This window comes from Chanos chanos, chromosome 5, assembly GCF_902362185.1.
Source record: "Chanos chanos chromosome 5, fChaCha1.1, whole genome shotgun sequence".
In the NCBI taxonomy this organism is placed as follows: Eukaryota; Metazoa; Chordata; class Actinopteri; order Gonorynchiformes; family Chanidae; genus Chanos; species Chanos chanos.
In genome coordinates, this window is record NC_044499.1 from 33411419 (window position 1) to 33431363 (window position 19945).

At 40.8% G+C, this 19945-nt stretch overlaps 1 protein-coding gene across 1 annotated transcript in view; it reads left to right on the forward strand.

Moving 5' to 3' along the window:
* fmn2b (formin 2b) overlaps positions 1-19945 on the forward strand; it is a 50097-nt gene that overhangs the window by 16143 nt on the left and 14009 nt on the right. The window contains exons 9-15 of the mRNA XM_030774889.1: positions 5450-5537; positions 11011-11072; positions 15073-15164; positions 15449-15578; positions 15728-15874; positions 16190-16249; positions 17644-17764. Coding sequence (XP_030630749.1) covers positions 5450-5537; positions 11011-11072; positions 15073-15164; positions 15449-15578; positions 15728-15874; positions 16190-16249; positions 17644-17764 — 700 coding nt within the window. The remainder of the gene's footprint in view (positions 1-5449; positions 5538-11010; positions 11073-15072; positions 15165-15448; positions 15579-15727; positions 15875-16189; positions 16250-17643; positions 17765-19945) is intronic.

The window sequence follows — 19945 nt, forward strand, 5'->3', positions numbered from 1 at the left end:
GTGTGGAATATCCTTAAAGAGTCCTTAACTATAAGCTCAAAGCAAACAAAACAAGCGAAACACAGTTTATTTAGTGACTTTAAACTCAGTATGACCCATATGGATCAAGTCAGAAAAAGCTGTACAATGACTAATGCGTTTTGCTTTGGGACATATGTGCAGTGACCGTGATTTAAAGAGATGGATAAAATCCAAAACTCGTCATCTCAACTTGAACCAGAAGTCTCTGCAGAGTTGATAAAAACTATTGAGGCTCTGGTCCAAAATTTCTGCCAGTTGCCAATTTCTAGACCTTTAGGTTGAGGAAGAGGCGGGTGTATTGGATTCTTGAGGTGTGAGATCTGCTTGGTTTCCCCAGGTGAAAAGAACACACTGGCTTGGCACTGCAGTTAGACCTATCTGTCCTGAACCTACCTCACCCCACCATCTGAGAAGCGTTGTCTGGCATGGGTAAAAGTTTTTCCATGTCTTCACTCTAAGAATTGTACTGATCTCCACTGTTTGAGAACATTAAACTGACATGCTTGGCATCGTGAATCTGAAGACGGCGCATGTATCTCAGTTTCAGAGCCTGGAATTTTGAAAAACTTTTTGGTGTTTTTGATGTTGTTGAATAAAGTGCTGTCAGTTTTACTGTCACAGAGGATTTTGAATGATGTCCCGCAGCGTATTGAGGCTGACAGTTCAATTTAAACTGTTAAGAAAGAGAACCTATAATGTGGTGTTTCTTTTATTTGAGAGCAAAATAATTATTTAAGAATCTAACATTAATAAGAAGCCAAAGAATTTTATAAACCCGGGAGTAATTCAGCTATTTTCTTATATTCAGAACAATGTCTAGTTTGTCAGTCAAATCCTGGCAGAATTTTGTTCCTACATTCCACTCCCTGCAGATACCCTGTGGTTCAGTTATCTCATATTTACTTGAGTCAGTTCTCCATTTGCTTAGATAGTGTTTTCAGATACTTTAAATTTGTGTAGTCTCTGGGATATAGGCCAGGTGCCATATTTACTGTGTGTGTTGTTCCTACGTTTCCCTCTGCATCATTTAATTAGTTTCCTCAAAGCCTTCATGCAGTCAGACTTGGGAATTTTTTTTGTCTGGTTTACACCAGTCCCGGTGCATTGGCCCTTTCACTTTTCCAGTATTTCTTTGTACCCAGAACCTCGCTGTCCTGCCACTAATAGAACTCTTCTGATGTTCATCTGTTTGGGCCTATTAATCAGGAGTCACTCTTATCTCGATTATTCCAATGTGAACGGCCCCTGCTTCGCTTCACTTCCTCCTGTTTATTTATGACTCCCTTTTTCATCCCTGTTTCCAGCCGCCCCATACGCTGCAGTTCAACTGTGGATGGATGTGATCAAAGACGGTGTTTGGGCTGTGTCGCTGCAGGCATCTCGCCCTAACATTTGTACCGCATTACTGTCCTGTGGTTAAAAAAAAAAGAGAAAAATCCTTTTGTTGTCTATCAGACAATGAAAGCACAAACGGCAGATGGATTTAGATCCGCGCCATTAGCTGCCGAGGGCTTGTTTTCTATGTCATGCTCCTTAGATTGTACTGACCCATAACCTGACTTGCAGATATGAGATATGAATTACTGTAGCTATGCGATTCCCGCCCAAATTTTCGTAAGAACGTAAGTAAACAACCCAAAAACATTGCATAGGAAAGAATTTAATATATGTAACATATGGAGCAAAGTTTGCCATTTTTATTAGCAGAAGGAAGAACACATGAATGTTTGTGCAGTGCTTGTAAATTTAAGAAGATGTCACTTCACAGGGTATACAAGGTCCTTTGGTACAGGCATCGAGACCGGTGTAGGACAAGTTCTAAATGCGTGCTTAGAAATATGGCAGTAATTCACGAGGCATGCTGTCTTGACTGCAGCCTCTTTTCTTCCATCACTGTGTGCACAGCAGAGATTAACCCCCTACTTAATGAATAACTTATGTACATTATTCTCATATAGTGATGTATGCCTGCATATGATCAGCATATCGGGATGCTCTCTGTGCACCTACCTTTTTATCATGTTATATCTGGTTGTTGGTGCCATGGCTGGTTTTTGTCTAGGTATTGTGAGTTACTGTGAAAAGATCCCTTTGTTCCTCCATATGTTCTTACTGTCAGTTTTCAGTAGCCAAACAGATGTGTGTGTGTGCGTATGCGTGTGTGTGTGCGTGTGTGTGTGTGTGTGCGTATTGGTATCTATGAGTCTGGGGGACAGGGGCTGTGTGTGTGTGTGTGTGTGTGTGTGTGTGTGTGTGTGTGAGAGAGAGAGCGAGCTGTGGCTCAGCAGCGCCGTGTTTTGAGGTGTTTTGGCGTCTGTGGGTTCTTTGTTCTGGTCTGCACAGGCTGTAGACGCTAATGTAAAGTCTCTGCTCAGGCTGATGAGGAGAGAAAAACACTTTTATAAGGCGGCGGCCGGCTCCGTCTCTCTGCACTAGATCTCATTTATTTTATTAGCCTGTCCGCACAAGCAATTTCCCTAACTTTTCACTCTGCTTCACCACAGCCGCATTCCTCAGCTTCCCCTAAATGATTTTGTCACGTCAATTAACAACGAATTGCCTTTTTTCACACCTTATTTTCCTCATTTGTTATCGGAGCAAATGTTATATAGTGGAAAGACTTCTGAAGGATCTCTTTTGGTGGAAAAATGCATATTTCTGATTAATTTTACCTCATCACTTTGGCTAAGGCTGTTATTTTGTGGGAAATCTGGATGTAATTTGTGTTACCAAATGAAGTGTTTAGGAATTCTGCTTATTGCGCTGACTGACCTCGGAAATGCTAAGGAAAGGCATCTCACCTTTGAAGTTCAACGGTTCCATCGAAAAGGCAGTTCGTGGTCCATGTTTAAAACATGACCTCAGAAACAAACTGATTGAAATAATTGGAATCGTTTTTTTTTCTCTCTCTCTCCCTCTCTCTCTCTGAAGTTGTCCGGAAACATTTTCTTTTGATAAAGTAACATGTTTTCTTTTGTTTAATTACAGAAAACATGCCAGCAATTGGAAATTGTTTTAGTTAAAGATGATTTTTTTACTTTTTTTTTTTGTTTGCTGTACACGCAAACTGCTCAATTTCTCCCTTACAATAACATACACTCGTGAATTTAATTTTTGTTTATTCATAGGTCGTTCATGGTTTACATTTTTTGCCCAATAAAACATTGAAGTTTTTGATTAAAAGCAGTAAAAGAAAAATTGGGGAATATTGCATGATTCTGGTGTTCTGTGGCTCTGTTTTGGCAGTAGAGAACAGAGCAGAGCAGTCTGTTAATTGGAATGTTTTTTTTTTTAGAAAAGTACTGTTCATCTGAAGGCATTTCTTTACTGCAAAGGATCAAAGCCAGTATATCTCTCTAATAAATTATTAGCATATTAGAGTATCTTTAGTCATGGCTGGACAAGGGCATTTTTCAGACACAAAACACAAACACACACCCTCTCTTTTTAGGGAACTTTTCTTTGGCTTAAACAGAACATAACACTCTGTCACTGCTTTGCATTAAAGTCAGTGGTTTAAAACTGATTCTTTACATCAGTTGTGGTCAGATGGGTTTGGTTTTTGTGTCTGAGTTTTATGCCACGCATAGTAGTAAGAATGTGGTCCTGATCCGATACAGTGATTCTGAGATCAGACTTGATCTGGTGGGGCTTTTCTCTATTGTCTGTGAGCTCAAACTTTACGTCATTGCAGTGACATTCAACGTCTCCCTAATTTTCTAAAGGAAACCTTAGCATCAGTTGGTCAGGGCAATCGTCGTCAGAGATACAATATGTCTGCTTTTATGTGAAATATTGCCATATTGATAGAATTTTGTACTTTCTTCTTCCCCTCTGGTAGAACAGCATGTTGACAGTGTTAATTGAATATCTATTTGTTCCAGCAAAACTCTTTGACAACAACCGATGGCTAGGGAGGAGATGAATGCTTCAGTTCAGTGTTTACACTCCAGGGGAAAGTTTCAGCAGACCTGGTTCACGTTTCATTTCGATCACGAAATGTTAGCGGACTCAAAGTACCAGCCCAAAGGCTCATGGTGGAAATGCTGACCATTGTCCGAAGTCACGATAACGATCTGGAGACTGAGAAGAAAAGAATTGGGTTTTGTTCTGCAGTCTGGAGAAACATGCTGGTGATGTGACTTGGCCCCCCCCCCCCACCGCCGCCTCACAGAGCAGACACACACTGAGGCAGCCCTGGGATGACCAGGAGCAGTGGGATCATTATTTAATCAGAGAACCGGACCTGCGAGGGCCCCCTCCTAAATGCGTGCGGCTAAATAGACGCTATTAATTTGTAATCATGTACAGGTTAAATAGATGCTATTAATCCCTAATCATGCAGTTTTATTTTCTAAGCTTTATGTCAGGAAGCCATTAACTTCCATTCCAGTAACTGACTAAAATCCACTTTCAGTAAAGTGGAGATAGAAGAATAAGAAGCCATTACAGACTGAATACATACCAACTGCATTCATGCATTTGTAAGCAAAATTATACCTAAATAGGAGGACCAAGAAGTGCCCTCAATCAGAGATATATAATAGATCCAAATTATGTAGCTCGAAATCACCATTGATGGTACAAATAGTACCTGGAAAAGAAAGCTGATCAAATAGGTGGCTTTTTTTTTTTTAATGAAATCTGTGAGGATAATCAACATTCTTTCACGGTCAGAGCACTCTGTTTGGGACATTTGAGAAACGTGACTGGAAGTATGTAAATGAGGTTCCAAGGTTCCTGGCGGGTTTGATTCTGCTTCTGGCCTGAAATGCAGAGACTGTTGAAGGTTAACGGTGTGATTAACCTGATAGCTAACCTTTTCTGACAGCCTGTTTTATCATGAGTGTTTGAAAGCCAAGGTGTGACGTTCTCTGGCTGGTCAGTGTTTGATTCAGTGTGTGATTAAGGGGCAGGTATCATGTGAGCACATCTGCTTTCGATTAGGCAGGGAAAAAAAAAAGATGATAAACGTCAAACTGGCAAGTAAGATCTTAAATGGGATGTCAGCCCTTTAAAATCGATTTGCCATCACTGCTGCAAAGATTTGAAGTCGTACCAACAAGATCCATCTCAAAGATGTGCTTCTCACATTCTCCAGAGAGGCAAGTGCTTCTTATTTGACTCAGGGCTCAGAGGAGCTCAAAACACAACTGTCACACCCAGCATCTGAGTCAAAGCATCATTTTTGTCAGCGACATGGACGCAGAGACACAGTTTTTTCAGTTGAAAAATAAGCCATGAGGCATTTACTTTGCGCTGTTGTGCAGAATTCATCCCAGGGCTGTGGGGGTTGCTTTGGAGACTGATGGTTTTTTTTGTTTCTTGATTATTGTTTTTTTTTTTTTTTTTTTTTTAAACATCAGAATGATGATGCTCATTAAGATTGTGGATGAATGTGATCGTTCACAGATGTCTTGTCTTCCAGGTGGTGAAGCTTTTGAATAACAAGCGTTCCCAGGCTGTGGGCATTCTAATGTCGAGCTTACACTTGGACATGAAGGACATCCAACACGGTGAGTGACTTATTGACACATACTCATTCTTAAACCAACTAAATCCAAAAACTACCAAACAATGAATTCTAATGAACACATTATCAAAATTTATATAACGGTGAAGCTCTATTGCTTCATAATCAGCGCTGAATTTCATCTGCACAGATGAGTTTGCTATGAGGGATTTTTAATATGAGAGACTGACAGACTGTTAGTATGCAGGTCTGTGCCCTTGGCTCTTTCATACAGTGAGTGAGACAATGTCAGCCATTTTAAGCCAGACACATTTTAACAGGTTTAATTTGAAGAACCACATTTATCTAGATGATCCTACTCATGCAGTCACTTCTTAACCAAAGTGTGTGATTATTTCTGAAAGATTTGCAAGGCTCTCTTTTCACTGCAGTTTTGAAGGCTTCATAAGTATCGCATGAAGTCTTCCTGAAAATGATTTTTTTTTTTTTTTTTTTTTGCTTTTGGCTCCTCTTCTTGTTTCATGGAATCAGACCCCTCTTTTCCACCCATTACCCCCCCCCCCCATCTCCCCTCACACCCGTTTCCCATAAAACCGCGTTAGCACAGACCACTGAAAGGATCCTTTCTTACCTCACCAAATTTAATCTCTCTGCGCACCTAACCTAGGTGATTTGCCCCAAAATGATTGCTCATTTTTCTGTCCGTAACAGATTGTGTTCCTTTTAAAAAAAAAAAAAAAAGGGCAAAAAAAAAAAAAACCCCAGCATGGTTAATTTTACCTCAAACATGCATTTGATAAGTTGCCCAGGATGCTGATAGTGTGGGAGCACTGAAAATGAAGCGTACTGTTTTCCTGCCCGTTTCCTGTTGTTTGTTTACAGTGTCTGCGGCGGCTCATTTTCCATTTGAATCGTGTTTGTCCGGTCATTGACGTGCGAGCGGTCAGGATTGGGTGGCAGTGAGAGAGTTTCCCTCCCTTATCACTGATGTTCAGATAGCTCACAGCTCACTCAGACTGAGAGTGAACACCGAGAAAATGAAAGTTACTGATGGATGTTTTAACAAGTTGCTTCTTTAGTCAGCTTTTACTTCAGCCTTATACAGAGCTATGCCGGTTATTTCTACTCTGTTTTGCTCTGGTTTTGTGAAAGCTCTTATGAATGACTGTCCAGTTAAAACTCTGGCTGATCTGTAGCAATAATAGCTGACTAGCTGTATTGTTATCTTAGCATCTGCTCCCAGTACGATAACTGCATACAGTCGCAATATTACGTATGTAAACATAGTCTTAAACCTTAATCTGAAAGAGAGATTGGAACATGTCTGCATGTGTGTCATTACTCTGCAAAGACAGTGGTGCGGGGAGCGGGGGGGCAATAATCTGCCAGTGGCAGAGCCAATAATTGCCATTTTCCACAAATGTACTCACTCATTCATTGCCTTTTGTGTGAGAGTTTGAGGTGAAGAATGAAACTGGTTGAGTATTTTCCTAGGAATTTAAGTTCACCGGTAATGGATGTCTCATTGGCAGTCCACTCTATCTTTTTTTTTTTTTTTTTTTAATGTAATTCAAGCACTGCACACGAGAGACACCTTTCTCAAATACAAAGTCCGTGTAGTATACATCTTCAAAAAATCTCTTTTTGTGTGTGTGTGTGCGTGTGTGTCCCACGGTGTCTACACGTATGTTTGGTGAGCGCGTGACTGCAAGCGGGACTTCCTTTAGCATGTCTCTGCAGTAGTGGGATGGTGGGCCGGCGGCTCTGGCGCCAGGACCCGTGCGGTATTCTGTAAGCCAGCAGATGGACTCCAGTCAAGGCAGCAACACAGAATCTGAAAACAATGACTCGCTCCTTTTCCCCCCACCCTCTGTCACATAGTCAGCTTTGCTTGAGTTAATAATGAGAACCAAATGAGCAGTGGAAACCTCAGTGCATAGCCCTACTGTATCAAAGAACCGTTAAAGCCCACAGAGAGGCACGTGGTGAAAAATTTACACCCTTTAGCGTAAACGGTCACACGCTTCCCAGAGTCAGCGAGAGGGAGAGAAAGAGAGGAGGGGGAGCGTCAGATAAACAGCTGATCAAAAGGAAGTCTAGACAAATAAATAAAGCAAACTTTTTTTTTTCCTAAAAAAAAAAGGTTTTCAGTGTTTATTTTACTTATTTAGGGTTTTTTTTTTTCTTTTTTCCTTTTTTAATTTGAAGATATAATATCCCTTTAAGATGTTCAGGATATGCAATTATAGACTTGTTAGAAGATGAGCTGAAATGTGTTACAATAATTACAAAGGATGACCTGATTTACAACAGACTTCATAAGGACATGAAGAAATCAATGTTGGTGTTTATTTAAACTACGTTTATTTGAACTTTTTTTCTTTTATATAACAATCAAGACTGACTGAATGGAATGTTGGTGTGTGTGTTTTAGGTTACCGGTGCCAAGTAGATTTTCACTTGATTTTCATCTAATCAATGTGTTTATACATATGTTAACTCTCACACACATGCTGTGGGCACTAAACATGTGCTTTGGTCATGAAGATTATGGTGATTTTTATTGAAGATCAAGTCAGGTTTCAGTCCCCCTCTCTCTCACTTTCTATTTCTCTCCCTCTCTTTCTATTTCTCTCTCTCTCTTTCTATTTCTCTGTGTGTGTCTGTACCTCTTTAGTTTTTTAATCCGAAAACACAGCTGAGTTGATCTCTTTGACAGCCTTTTGAAAAAACACGTCACTTAGCTTTTTTATTTTTTTTTTAACCATGTATAGTAAAGGTGAATCCTAACCATAAACCGTACTTGAAAGAGGGAACATCACCTGTGTGTGTGGATAGGGCCTTAATGGTATGTATTATGGTAATTTGTGATGTGGTTTAGCTGGAGGAGAAGCGTATGTGGAGCTTAAAGATCTCATGCACTGTTTATGACCTTGGCTTTATTTTCAAATGTACTGAATTTTGCAATTGCTTTTAGAGTGAAGCAGTAGTGAAATATTACTTTTGTCTTTTATTCTATATGTAATTTACTGTTCAATCAATTACATTTGCCTTTTTCAAACTTCAGAGAAAGACTTGATATCATGCTACAGTGATTGAATCTTTTCTTTGAAATTCTTCAGTTTTTAATCCTTTTTTTCCCTTTTGTATGGTCTTCTTAAGTTGTTCTTCCCTCAGACCTTTTAACCTGAAGCTCATTTCAGCTGTTTTGTTCTACATCATTTATTGAAGATTGTCACAACTGAAAGAATGGGTAGTTTTAAGATACTCGTTAAAATAGATATTTGAAACTGAGTGAGTGAATAATTAGACTCTGTGTGAGTTATCCCTGGTTTAGTCAGGCCGCACATGTTTAATGGGTTCTGCCCAGAAAGGGGCTTCTACACACTTCCCTTGTTTGAGCAGGAATGTGAGCCAAAAAAAGAAATGTTTAAATCATTTTTCAAAGATTTGTTTGAAGAGTGTCATTTTTCCCCCCCTCATCTTAACTGTGTTAAATGTATAATTCTGAAACTCCTAACTGATAGCTCACTCTGTCATTCACAGCGTGGAAATCTTTCAAACTCAGTGTGAACAAGATTTGCCAAATATGTTGGATTTATTGTAATTAAACTCAAAGTAGCTTTCTGAGGAGGTCTGGTTTTTGTCTACCCCACACTTAAGTTATAGACTTTATACTCTGATTAGATACAATTAAGAATGGAATGTTAATAGTTTGATTTAATTTGAATTTTCCTCTTGGAGATTTTTGTGTGTGTGTGTGTGTTCAGAAAAGAGAAAAACTTTCCATCAATTAAGTGTTGATTAAATAGCATGTCTGCTTTGCTGGTTTCCTTTTCTCCCTATAAACTCATCGTGTAGTTTGTTTTATAGTGTCATACAAAACTTGCAGAAAGATGCAAAAAAATGTTGAGCAATGTCTGCAGCAAGAAAGTTTCAAGTCAGCCCACAGCACGTTAACTTCTTCAGTGTAACACTATATCTGAGATTAAACAATCGACAACTCGAGTTCTGTTTGTGTTCAAACATTTACTTTTAAAGGATTACAGTTTTGGGCGCCAGATCCTAGTGCAGAGACACAAAGGCGACAGCGGTCATTTAGACTCCCAGCCCTTTGTTCTTTGACAGATTTGAGGTAGAGTTTCTCTAGCTCGAAGGGTTAGCATACCGCTGCATGCTGATTATATGCTGGTAGGCAAATATTTCCACTTCGTGCAGAACAACGACAAAGCTAGCCTGGGGTCTGCTTTGTGTCTGGTTTAAGTTTTGCTATGTGGATGTTTTAACAAGTTTAGTTAAAACAATAGAAAGATGTTGCTAACAAAGCTGATATTTGCTAATGCTCATTTCAGCAAACCTGCTGAAATGAGGGGTTTATTTATCAAACTTTTTTTCTTTGTGTGTATACATTAGATATGATATATAATTGGTCTATGTTCTGATTGTTTTCAAGTTTTAGAGATACGTCTTTTGATGTAATTTCTGTAATTTGGATTGATACAATGTGAGCCTGAGATGCCTTATTGAGTTTGGTGTCAGTTTGGTCTGTCTGCTGAACTCTGTGAAATTATTCTCTCAGAGGTGTGAGAAGCAGGCAGCCTTGACAGTCACTATGCGCATAGTCAATTTGCCAGCCAAATTTAGTTAATTGCCTCAAACTCATCAGAGCTCCATTAAGCTGCTTAGTGTTGTCAAGGGCTTGGGGGTTTTGCGGGGGGGTGAGCGAGCAGAGGGAGTAGTTGGAAAGTCTGCCCTTGTGGGTGGGCACTCAGAGCTGTGGGAATAGGAAAGAAATCTGGCCAAATCAGCCCATAAGCTGTGTATTTTGGACTGGGACGAGGTGACCCAGAGCAGGGGGTCTGTGACCAAGATTAACTGACCCGCAGGTTTAACCAGACCGTGCCCCTCCGTGTCCGGCCGGGAATCAGGAATGAGCTTATTTGGTGTTGGTACCGACTCTCCCTCTCTCTTTCTCTTTCTGTCTCTCTCTCTCTCTCTTTCTCATTTCTCACTGGCGTCTGAAAAGCTCCCAGGGTTGCGCCTGCCTGCACCTGATCTGTGTGTTGGCGTCTGGTCGTCTCGCTCTTTCTGGGTCTTTCTGGAGTGTTTAATCCTCCAGTAGATTGCAGACCCTTGCAGAGAGAGAGAGAGAGAGAGAGAGAGCTGCTCTAAACCCTGAGCTTTCCACATCTTATTGGCCTGACACACATCAATAATGTCAGTCGCTTAACACTCGTCTCTAGGTGGTCGCACGAAACCATTCATAATTTCACACGTAATTTGTCAAATTGTCAACGCATGGGAATTAGCCTGAGCTGTGCCTCGTTTGATGTGATAGGCTTTTCTGTAATGTGAACCATATGAATTCTCATCATGTGTTATGATGGCTTATGTAGAGGTTTAATGGATACATGAAGAAGAAGACAAGTGAGACTCCTGATGCCTAGATCAATTATGGTTCTTTCTCACACTCTTTCCTAACTTTACATTTTCTCTTCCTTTTTTTCCCTCCACAGCTATTCTAAATCTGGACAACACTGTGGTTGACCTGGAGACTCTACAAGCCCTTTATGAGAATGTAAGAAACACTTACACCTCCTAATTTGTTTCACGCTCTTAAAATGATTTGACATTAACCTCTAGGTTCTCACAGCAGGCTCAGATAATGAACAAATTGGTAAGGAAGCACTCACCCAGGAGGTTTTCATTTATTTTTTCTCTTAGAAACATGGGACAGCACAGTCATAAATCAATACCTATACTTTACTATAGTACCACTGACTGCCCAAATAAGGTGAAAAAGGCTTGAATAAATGAGGGATGCAAAATATGCAGAAAGCAGATGTTTCCATATAGGTTTGATACCTGAGGTAATGAGTTATGTTCACACCTATTTGTATTTAGAACCATTAAAATGTTGGACTTGTCACCCATTATTTTGGCTACTATTGCTAGCAATAGAGCGCACTGACTTTGAAGGAGAGCTAATTGATGGAGCACATTTGGCAGGAGCTTTAGTGACAGAGACTGCACAACTTAACTGATGTTTCACAAAGAAAATGACTTAAGATGATGTTGGATTGAAACTCTAAGAGAAAGACTTCGTCAGTGTAGTCAAAGACGCGTACTTGTCAAATGTGATGTCTGTGCATTGATTTAACATGCAGGGCAACACAAACAAGCAGTTCTCAATCTGTGTTGTGAACAAGTAGTTTTATTAAGAACAGTCCATCAGCAGTACTAAAACCCCTTAATGTACCTAACAGTGTTCATTTCCAACTAAAGGGGTGTAAAGATGACAGACATAGGTATCCTCAGCAGTGAGGGGGAAAAAAGCACTATGGTAATAGTCATAAGTCATCCCTCACCCAATTCTCAATAAGCAGAAAAGCACATAGATGGTGCATGGTGAAAGAAAGCTTCAGGCCATGCTTGTTTCTTGTCATGCGGGTTTCTGATGGTTTTCTTACGGTTTTGGATTCCCATTTAGAGGCATCATGTTCATCATATGGTGAATCATTTGTGTCTTGATTGGAGTGGTTTCTCTAAGGATTGCAGTGTCCCATCCACAGGATATGTGTAGTCACTGAATGGTTTGTTGAGCATGAAACCAAACCATCCAACAAAACCACCGGCAAGCACGAAATGATGGCATTTCTGGAGAAAGATTGGTGTTGGAACACCTCTAGTAGAGTTTCAGGCACCCACAGAGCACAGTGTGTTGGTCTTTATTTTGGCAGTTACCTGTGTTGTGCGCATTACTGTTTAGCTGTTATACATATGCATGTTATATGTTTTATATAACACGTTATATAACGTAACATGTTTAGCTTTTATGTATGTTAACTATATAAGTTAAAAGAGTTTAAAAAAGAAGACTCCCTCACTTGGAAACAATGCCAAGTTCTTTGAGTATTATACAGAGCATGAATGTAAAGAAGGATGTTTTCAAAGAAAAACAGGATGTTTTGGAACACACTAGTGTATCTGGACTTAAAATGAAATCTGGCAAACTTCAAACACAGATTCCGAAATGTATTAATATCAAAACAAATGTGGAAACCACAGACCTAGAGGAATGTATGCTGCATTGGGAGTTTGCCTTGTAAAAGCCAGCAGAGAGTAAATTGCGCCCATTTGAATGTTGTTTCATGTCGAGACAGAGGAGGAACCTTTCAGTATATTTTTACTGCAGCTTTTTTCAGGACACAAAATTATTTCAGAGTGCACACTTAAACATACTCTCCCTCTCTCTGATCAGGCTAATGTTTCTCTGAGTCCTTTACGAAAACGTATTTAAACGTTCCATGTGGTCAGATGTAGCTGCATAAAGTCCGGCATCATCAGCTCAAAGTTCTGTGTCTTTACCTTAAGTTTCTCTCTGTGTAGAAATCATTTCTGACTCTTTTGTGACAGTAGGTCAGGGGCTAGTTTTGGCTTTTTGTTGCCTGTGGCGATATTTAGAGATGAAGTTTGTTTTTCTATATGGTATTTTGGCTCGTCGTCGTTCGAGACTCCATCCTGTCGCCCTGGCTTAATTCACCACTGCAGCGTGCTGGCCGTCGTTTTCCCATGAGGCCTTTCTGAGTGAGGCGCGTCTGATTCAGAGTGAAAAGCCTCAGGCACTGCTGGGCCCTTAACATGGCACCATCAACAGTTTGTCTCAGTCAGAGAGGGAGGGGGGCACCACTGGTCCAGTGGAGAAAGTAGAGTCAGCAGTCTCTCTCTCTCCCTCTCTCTCTCTCTGGATTCTCTGAGAGAATGTGGCGATACAGGGGAAGCATTAAGATGTTTGTGTCTGGCCAGCTTGTTCGCTAATTATGGAAACCAGACCTGCTCAAATGAGAGTGTTAGCCTTTTGGGGGAAAAAAAGAAAAACATACAAAACACAAGACAGTGGAAACGGCAATTGCTTTAATGCACCTACTGATCTTAGTAATGCTTTTTTGAACGTTTTATGAGCATATGTGCAAAGTCTGCTCCGCTTACATGTACACAGTGAATATATCACGCTACTGCTCTACTAACACTCAACCGTACATGTCAGTGTCTGTATATTGTCTTTTGATATCTGCCTCAGAGTTCCCATTTATGCTTCTCATTGGCAATTCTAGCAGCGGAGAAAAACCTGCTTTATATTAAAAGTATTTACACTTTAAAACGCTGTAAATGAGAAGCAGAGGCTGCCCTTGTAGACAGATGGTAGGGTGAGTAGAATGCTAATCACTCCGTTTGATGCTCCCTGTTTGAAGTGTTGGAGAAGTATGTGCTCGGCAGGCCTTGAAGGTTGCTTTTGATTGATTTTGTGATGGCGCTTAATGGAGCTGAGAGTTTTTCCAGAGTTTACATTCGCGCTCGACCGTACGCTGCCAGCCTTGTCACTCGGAGCGCGCGGCGGAATTGTAAACGAGCGCGTTTGCGTCTCCGGCTCCGGCTTAAGAGGAACCATGTCTCTTTCTCCTCCCCCCACCCCACCTCTTTGATCACCGGCGTATTCTCAGCCTGGAGAACTGTGGAGCCTGGAGAACTGTGAATAGCATGTGCTCGGAACACGTTTGATGTTGGAGCGAATTGTTTACTGAGGTGTTTACTTTTGTGCGGCAAGTTTAGAGTAGCCGTGTGCGCGCGGGATTTCGGAGTTGGGGAGGGGGGTGTTCAGAATTCTTTGTCTCAACCACTTTAAACGATAGCGAGTCTATGGGAAACTCTTAGATTCATCCCTTGTTCTCCTCTGCCACTCAGACCTTAATTTATTGGGTAGTCAAGGATGTTCTCTGCTCAGTAAATAAGTAAATAAGACCTGTCAGTGATCCACCTCACCCCTCACTGGAGAAATGCATTGTTAATGAAAAAGTTATTTCCAGACTCTTTCAGAAGAAAAGGCAGATGTTGCTGGCATTTTGAAATGGTTCAATTTTTTTTTTATTATTATTATTTTTTTCTGTATTGGTTACTTTGTTTTTTCACTGTTGAGTGATAAGTCTGGGTATTCGTCTCTGTCTTGTACACTGGGGACAGAAGTACGGCTTAGGACATTGTTTCCCAGCCCTGTAGTCTCCAGAATTCAGGGCCCCAACCACAGTTTCTATTATGCTATAGCACACAGAGTGGAGGAAATGTCTTAGACAGTGTGGCTTTTTGACTCTTTTATTGGGATTTGGTTTCTCTGTAGACAGAGCTTAGGAGACTGTTTTTTGCACCCAATTCCAGAGTAAACAAAGCAAAAACAAAACAGTACTGTTGGGTAAAGAGGTGAATGCTATATATATACATATATACATGCGCGCACACACACACACACACACACACACACACACACACACACACACACACATATATATATATATATATATATATATATATATATATATATATATATATATATATATATATATATATGTATGTATGTATGTATGTGTGTGTGTGTGTGTGTATGTGTACGTGTATGTAATTATGTTGGCTATGTGAGCAGGGTTGGTTTTCTCAGTTAGTTTCTCATTATTGTAACTACATTAAAAATGCAGTGATTAGTTTTAGGTGGCGGCTGTTCTCATGTTCATGTTTGTTTGGTTTTTCAGAGAGCACAGCAGGATGAGCTGGAGAAGATTGAAAAGCACATTAGTTCCTCTAAGGAGAAGGAGAGCACCAAGCCTCTGGACAAACCTGAACAGTACAGACCAACGTTTATTTCATTCAGAGAACACACATGTCTGCACAGACAGACAAACACACAATTACACGCATACACACAGACCCATGAAACCCACGAGAAGACACCATGTGTCAAGTCTCTGTGTTCAGTCTGACATTTCGGAAGCTTATTCTTAATTTTACTGAATGAAATATATTTGCTTCACACGTAATGGTTATGTGGGCTCTGTATGGTAAAGTAAGGATTTTTAACTTTAAGTTTAGGTAATGGGTTGACATTGATATGTTTTGTTCTTCGTTTAGGTTCCTCTATCAGTTGTCACAAATCCCTAATTTCTCAGGAAGGGTGTTCTGCATCCTCTTCCAGTCGACTTTCTCTGAATGTATCTCCTCCGTTCTCCGCAAACTGGACCTGCTCCAGAGAGTCTGTAATGTAAGTTCTTTACCTCAATTTACTGACTCTTTAGTGAGAGTAGATGTCTAACGTGCAAGTCTCATCTCTCTCTCTCTCTCTCTCTCTCTCTCTCTCACTCTCTCTCACTCTCTCTCTCTCTCTCTCTCTTTCTCTCTCTCTCTCTGTAGACTCTAAAAACTGATTCAGGAGTGATGCGGATTCTGGGTCTGATTCTAGCCTTTGGGAACTTCATGAATGGAGGGAACCGGACCAGAGGACAGGCAGACGGCTTTGCTCTGGATATCCTCCCCAAACTGAAAGATGTCAAGAGCAGTGTGAGTGACTAGAACTAGAAATAAGAGTACTGCATTAACATCACTTTTAATGACAGTATTTTTACTGTGGTAATACTTGCACTAAAGGTGTAATGCTGTATTTATGCAATCGTTTTGCACCATTTATGTAAGGGCATTAGTTCTCAAAAGGTCAGGGATGGCTATGAGTAATTGGGATCAAATCAATATAAAAAACAAGGTAAAAATGAAAACTAAGTTTAGACACATGTCTCCTCAGGTCAAGCCAAAGCTCATTTCTGTGTTTATGTGTTGCTTTTTGATGGTTAAATTCTGGTGTTTCTCTACTTTGTTCAGGACAACACACGAAGTCTCTTGTCCTTCATTGTTGCGTACTATCTCCGGCACTTTGATGAGGTAAATCCAGCTCTCAGATCTTTTGCATTACTTCTTTTGTTCCGGTTCTTTCTTTTTTGTGTGTTTTTTTGTCCTCCTCTGAAACAGTCATCTGTGGTCACCAGTGATGGTGACAGTGATGATGATGAAGGTTTCAAAAATCCCCAACATCACCTCTGTGGGCAGGACCCATAGCAAGTGACACATTCACTTCCCTTCTATGTCTTTCCCTTTTTTTTTCTGGCTTGATCATTACTTTCAACTCATCATCTTTCGTCCTCTTTTATTCAAGCCTAATTGTTTGTGCCTCTCTTCACTATGTAATTGATGCTGGTGGCGATAATGAATAATGTTATTGAATAAGGGTTTTTATATGCATAACGTTTTCAGATCGGGAACTTCGGGTCTGATAAGGCCAATCAGAGTTCACTATGTTCTCAGATAACCACACAAGCTTGGCTCCACTGGGCCACCATAAAACCGTCTACCCGTGATGCATATTTATGTGTGAACAGGCTTGGATTTTCTCTGTGCGTATCCTCCAGAGGAATGCCGTTTCGGGGGGGGGGGGGGGGGGGGGGGGCGGACGTTTCATGTTCATTTACATTAGGTGGGTCATCTCTGAAATAAAAGCAGAGGATTTCGTGCGTTGCTGTTAGCCATTTTCCCTTTTCCATTTGAATTGGTATGCGGTTTCCTTGAAAAATGACTTTCTTGAGGTTGTTTTGAGTTGAGGGTCACTTGTGGTCTTGTTCCCAACTACGCAACATTGACTAAACCCCCACAAAGCCAGTCCTATCAAAGACATCTTTTTTTTTTTCTTCCCTTTCATCCTCACCACACCACTGCACATCTCCACTCACGCACACACACTCCCCAGGAATAAGTGTTCCTACACCATAGTGTTGATATCATGCATAAACATGACAGAAGAATATGTAAGATATTACAACAGGAAAAAGTCTTAAGAAGATTCAGTTTGTTGAGAAGAACACAGACATGATAATAAATCACATCAAATTTATTCAGATTCTTGTTTCTCATGAGGACTGATGTACTCCATACAACTCATCATTCATGTTTTATGATAATTTGTCTCAAACCTATACATTTATGAATTTGCACTGATATAAGAATTTACATATAATCATTAATATTACAGGAACATTATGTGACAGGTAACGACCTGATGTCATTTTTAATCTACACATTGTTAATACTGTTTGTGTGTTTCATTTTATCTTATTAAATGAGTTTAATGACTTTTAAAGTTAACGTGTGAGTCGTAATAGGTTGTAATAGGTCTTTCCCATCTGTGAGACTGTACCTCAGCCTCGAGTTTCTGTATACATATGTGTGGAAGCACACGCTCGCTTGCACCTTCTACCTTAAGCTTGTATGTGTTTGCTTGTCAGGACGCGGGGCGGGAGACCTGTGTGTACCCTCTCCCTGAGCCCCAGGACCTGTTCCAGGCCTCGCAGATGAAGTTTGAGGACTTTCAGAAGGACCTGAGCCGGCTCAGGAAAGACCTGAGAGGTACTGTAACCATACCCTCTCTGGGAACTTTCAGTCAGGGGCTTTCAGTCAGGGCTCTGTGGGGGTTTTTTGAGGGCTTTTTTTTTCTACCCTGATAAACATCAGTGAGAGGGTTTGGCTGTCTGCCTTTTGGCCAGAGCGGCGTCGGACGACCCCACTGCCTCACTGACCTTGATGTGCAAGGCTACAGGTTTATGAGTGATAACGCCTATGTCTTTCTCTCTCTTCGCCCCCCCCCCCCCCCCCCTTTTCCCCCTCTCTCTCTCTCTCTCTTTGCAATGGATCTTAGGGATGGTTGTGGAATACTCACTTGAAAATCAGATACATCACAATTAAAAACTGACTTTCAAGAAATTTCTCATTTATAAGAATTGTGATGTGTGTGTGTGTGTGTGTGTGTGTGTGTGTATATATATATATATATATATATACGTGTGTGTGTGTGTGTGTGTGTGTGTCTGTATGTATGTATGTATGTAATTATGTAACAACAGTGAATAACAGCATTGTACCAACAAATCAGACAGTGAATTCTTCCATCAGGCATGTCACACAATGCACCTCATGAATGTAGAGCCATATAAAACTGTTCAACAATGCTCTGCTTTTGTGTATTAAAAAGTTATTAAAATGAGCACTGTGTAAAAAGCTACAGTAGTTACACCACTTTGAAATCAACACAACATCACGCTTGTTGATTGGAATTCAATCAAAGTGAAACTCTTGGAACTTTGTTTTTTGGCTTTGCTCGCCGTAGCCTCAGGAAATCAGAACAGCTATTCTTAGGGTGCTACATTAGTTTTGAGATGTTTCCCAATAGGATTTTGGATGTTTTGGATGTGACGTCATTTTACTACACACAAATCCCAAGAGATACGACACTTCAGTGCGGAAGATGAATAATGCTCTGTCGGCGCTCAGTTTGGAATCACATGGGTCATAAAACCTCAGAGAAGCCGCCTTACGACCAAAGTGATTTCAAATCCATCGTTAACGCAAAATTCTGCACTCTGTAGGTAAAACATAGCTGATGACAAAAGGACTCTGGTGTTTCTTGGGATCAAAGCGTTTGTTGTTGTTTCTTGGGATCAAAGCGTTTGTTGAAGCAAATGGTTTGTCCCTGACTCTCTGTGCTCCTGTTGGCAGGAGTCTGGAGTGGGTTTTTTTTTGTGGGGGGGGTGGCAGGGGCTGAATAAAGAGGTCACCTCTGTCAGCTGATTCATTGCCCAGACAAATGTAAGGACATGTCGCTCTGTAGCGTCTTAACGTCTTTGTATGTTGCCTGCACAACAAAGCCTTCTCCTGGTTGCATTTAAGTTCTCCGTATAGACTGATCCAAAACAGCTGCCTCTTAATCTTTTCAAAGGAAGAGGGTTTCGGTGCTCCGCTCTACAGTACCGTGCGGGGAGCGCACACACACTCTCACGACAGCATGCGTCCAATCACCAAAGAGGCTCCGTATCTTTATATGGACTTTTGTGTTAACATGCCTGTCTGAATGGAGTTAGCTGTTACTGTCCTCAAAGATGTTGTTCCAAGTGACTGAATGTTTATGCGGGGTGTGGCACTGTTGGACTGTGTGTGTGTGCGTGTGTGTGTATGATAAATGGTACCTCATTCACTCACACAGTAGCTCTTCTGCGGTCTCTTATTCCCGCGCTGTCAGGTTTTTGCTGTTTTGCTTCCACTTGTTTTATAGCTCCTGAAGAATCGCATCCTACCCAGGAGGACTGTGTGTGTGTGTGTGTTAGACAGAGAGGAGTCTAGATCCTGTTTGATCTCATTGCTCTGTTCGGTTTGGGCTCGGCAGATGTCTCACATGCCTCCAATGTGACCTCATCCCGACACCAGGAGCACAGAGCGATAGAGAGGAGTTAACCCCCAAACTGAGGGCCGTCTGTGTGTTTACTGTACTCACACAAGGGCACCCTATGTTTATCATCAGCATTGTTAAATAGTGTTCTGAATCATTTTCTCCAAATATTTTCAGGACATCTCTCTGTCTGTTTTGTGACTCTTAATTAGTGTTGAACTGTAACAAATTCACAAAAAGAGTAGTCATGAAAAAGTTGAAGTAATGACCAGTAAATGTCATGGTCGTCACAGAGTTTTTCGTCTATGTATCATAATCAGAGACAAGCTTAGATCAGTCTGAACGTGAGAGAACAGACACATGGCGGG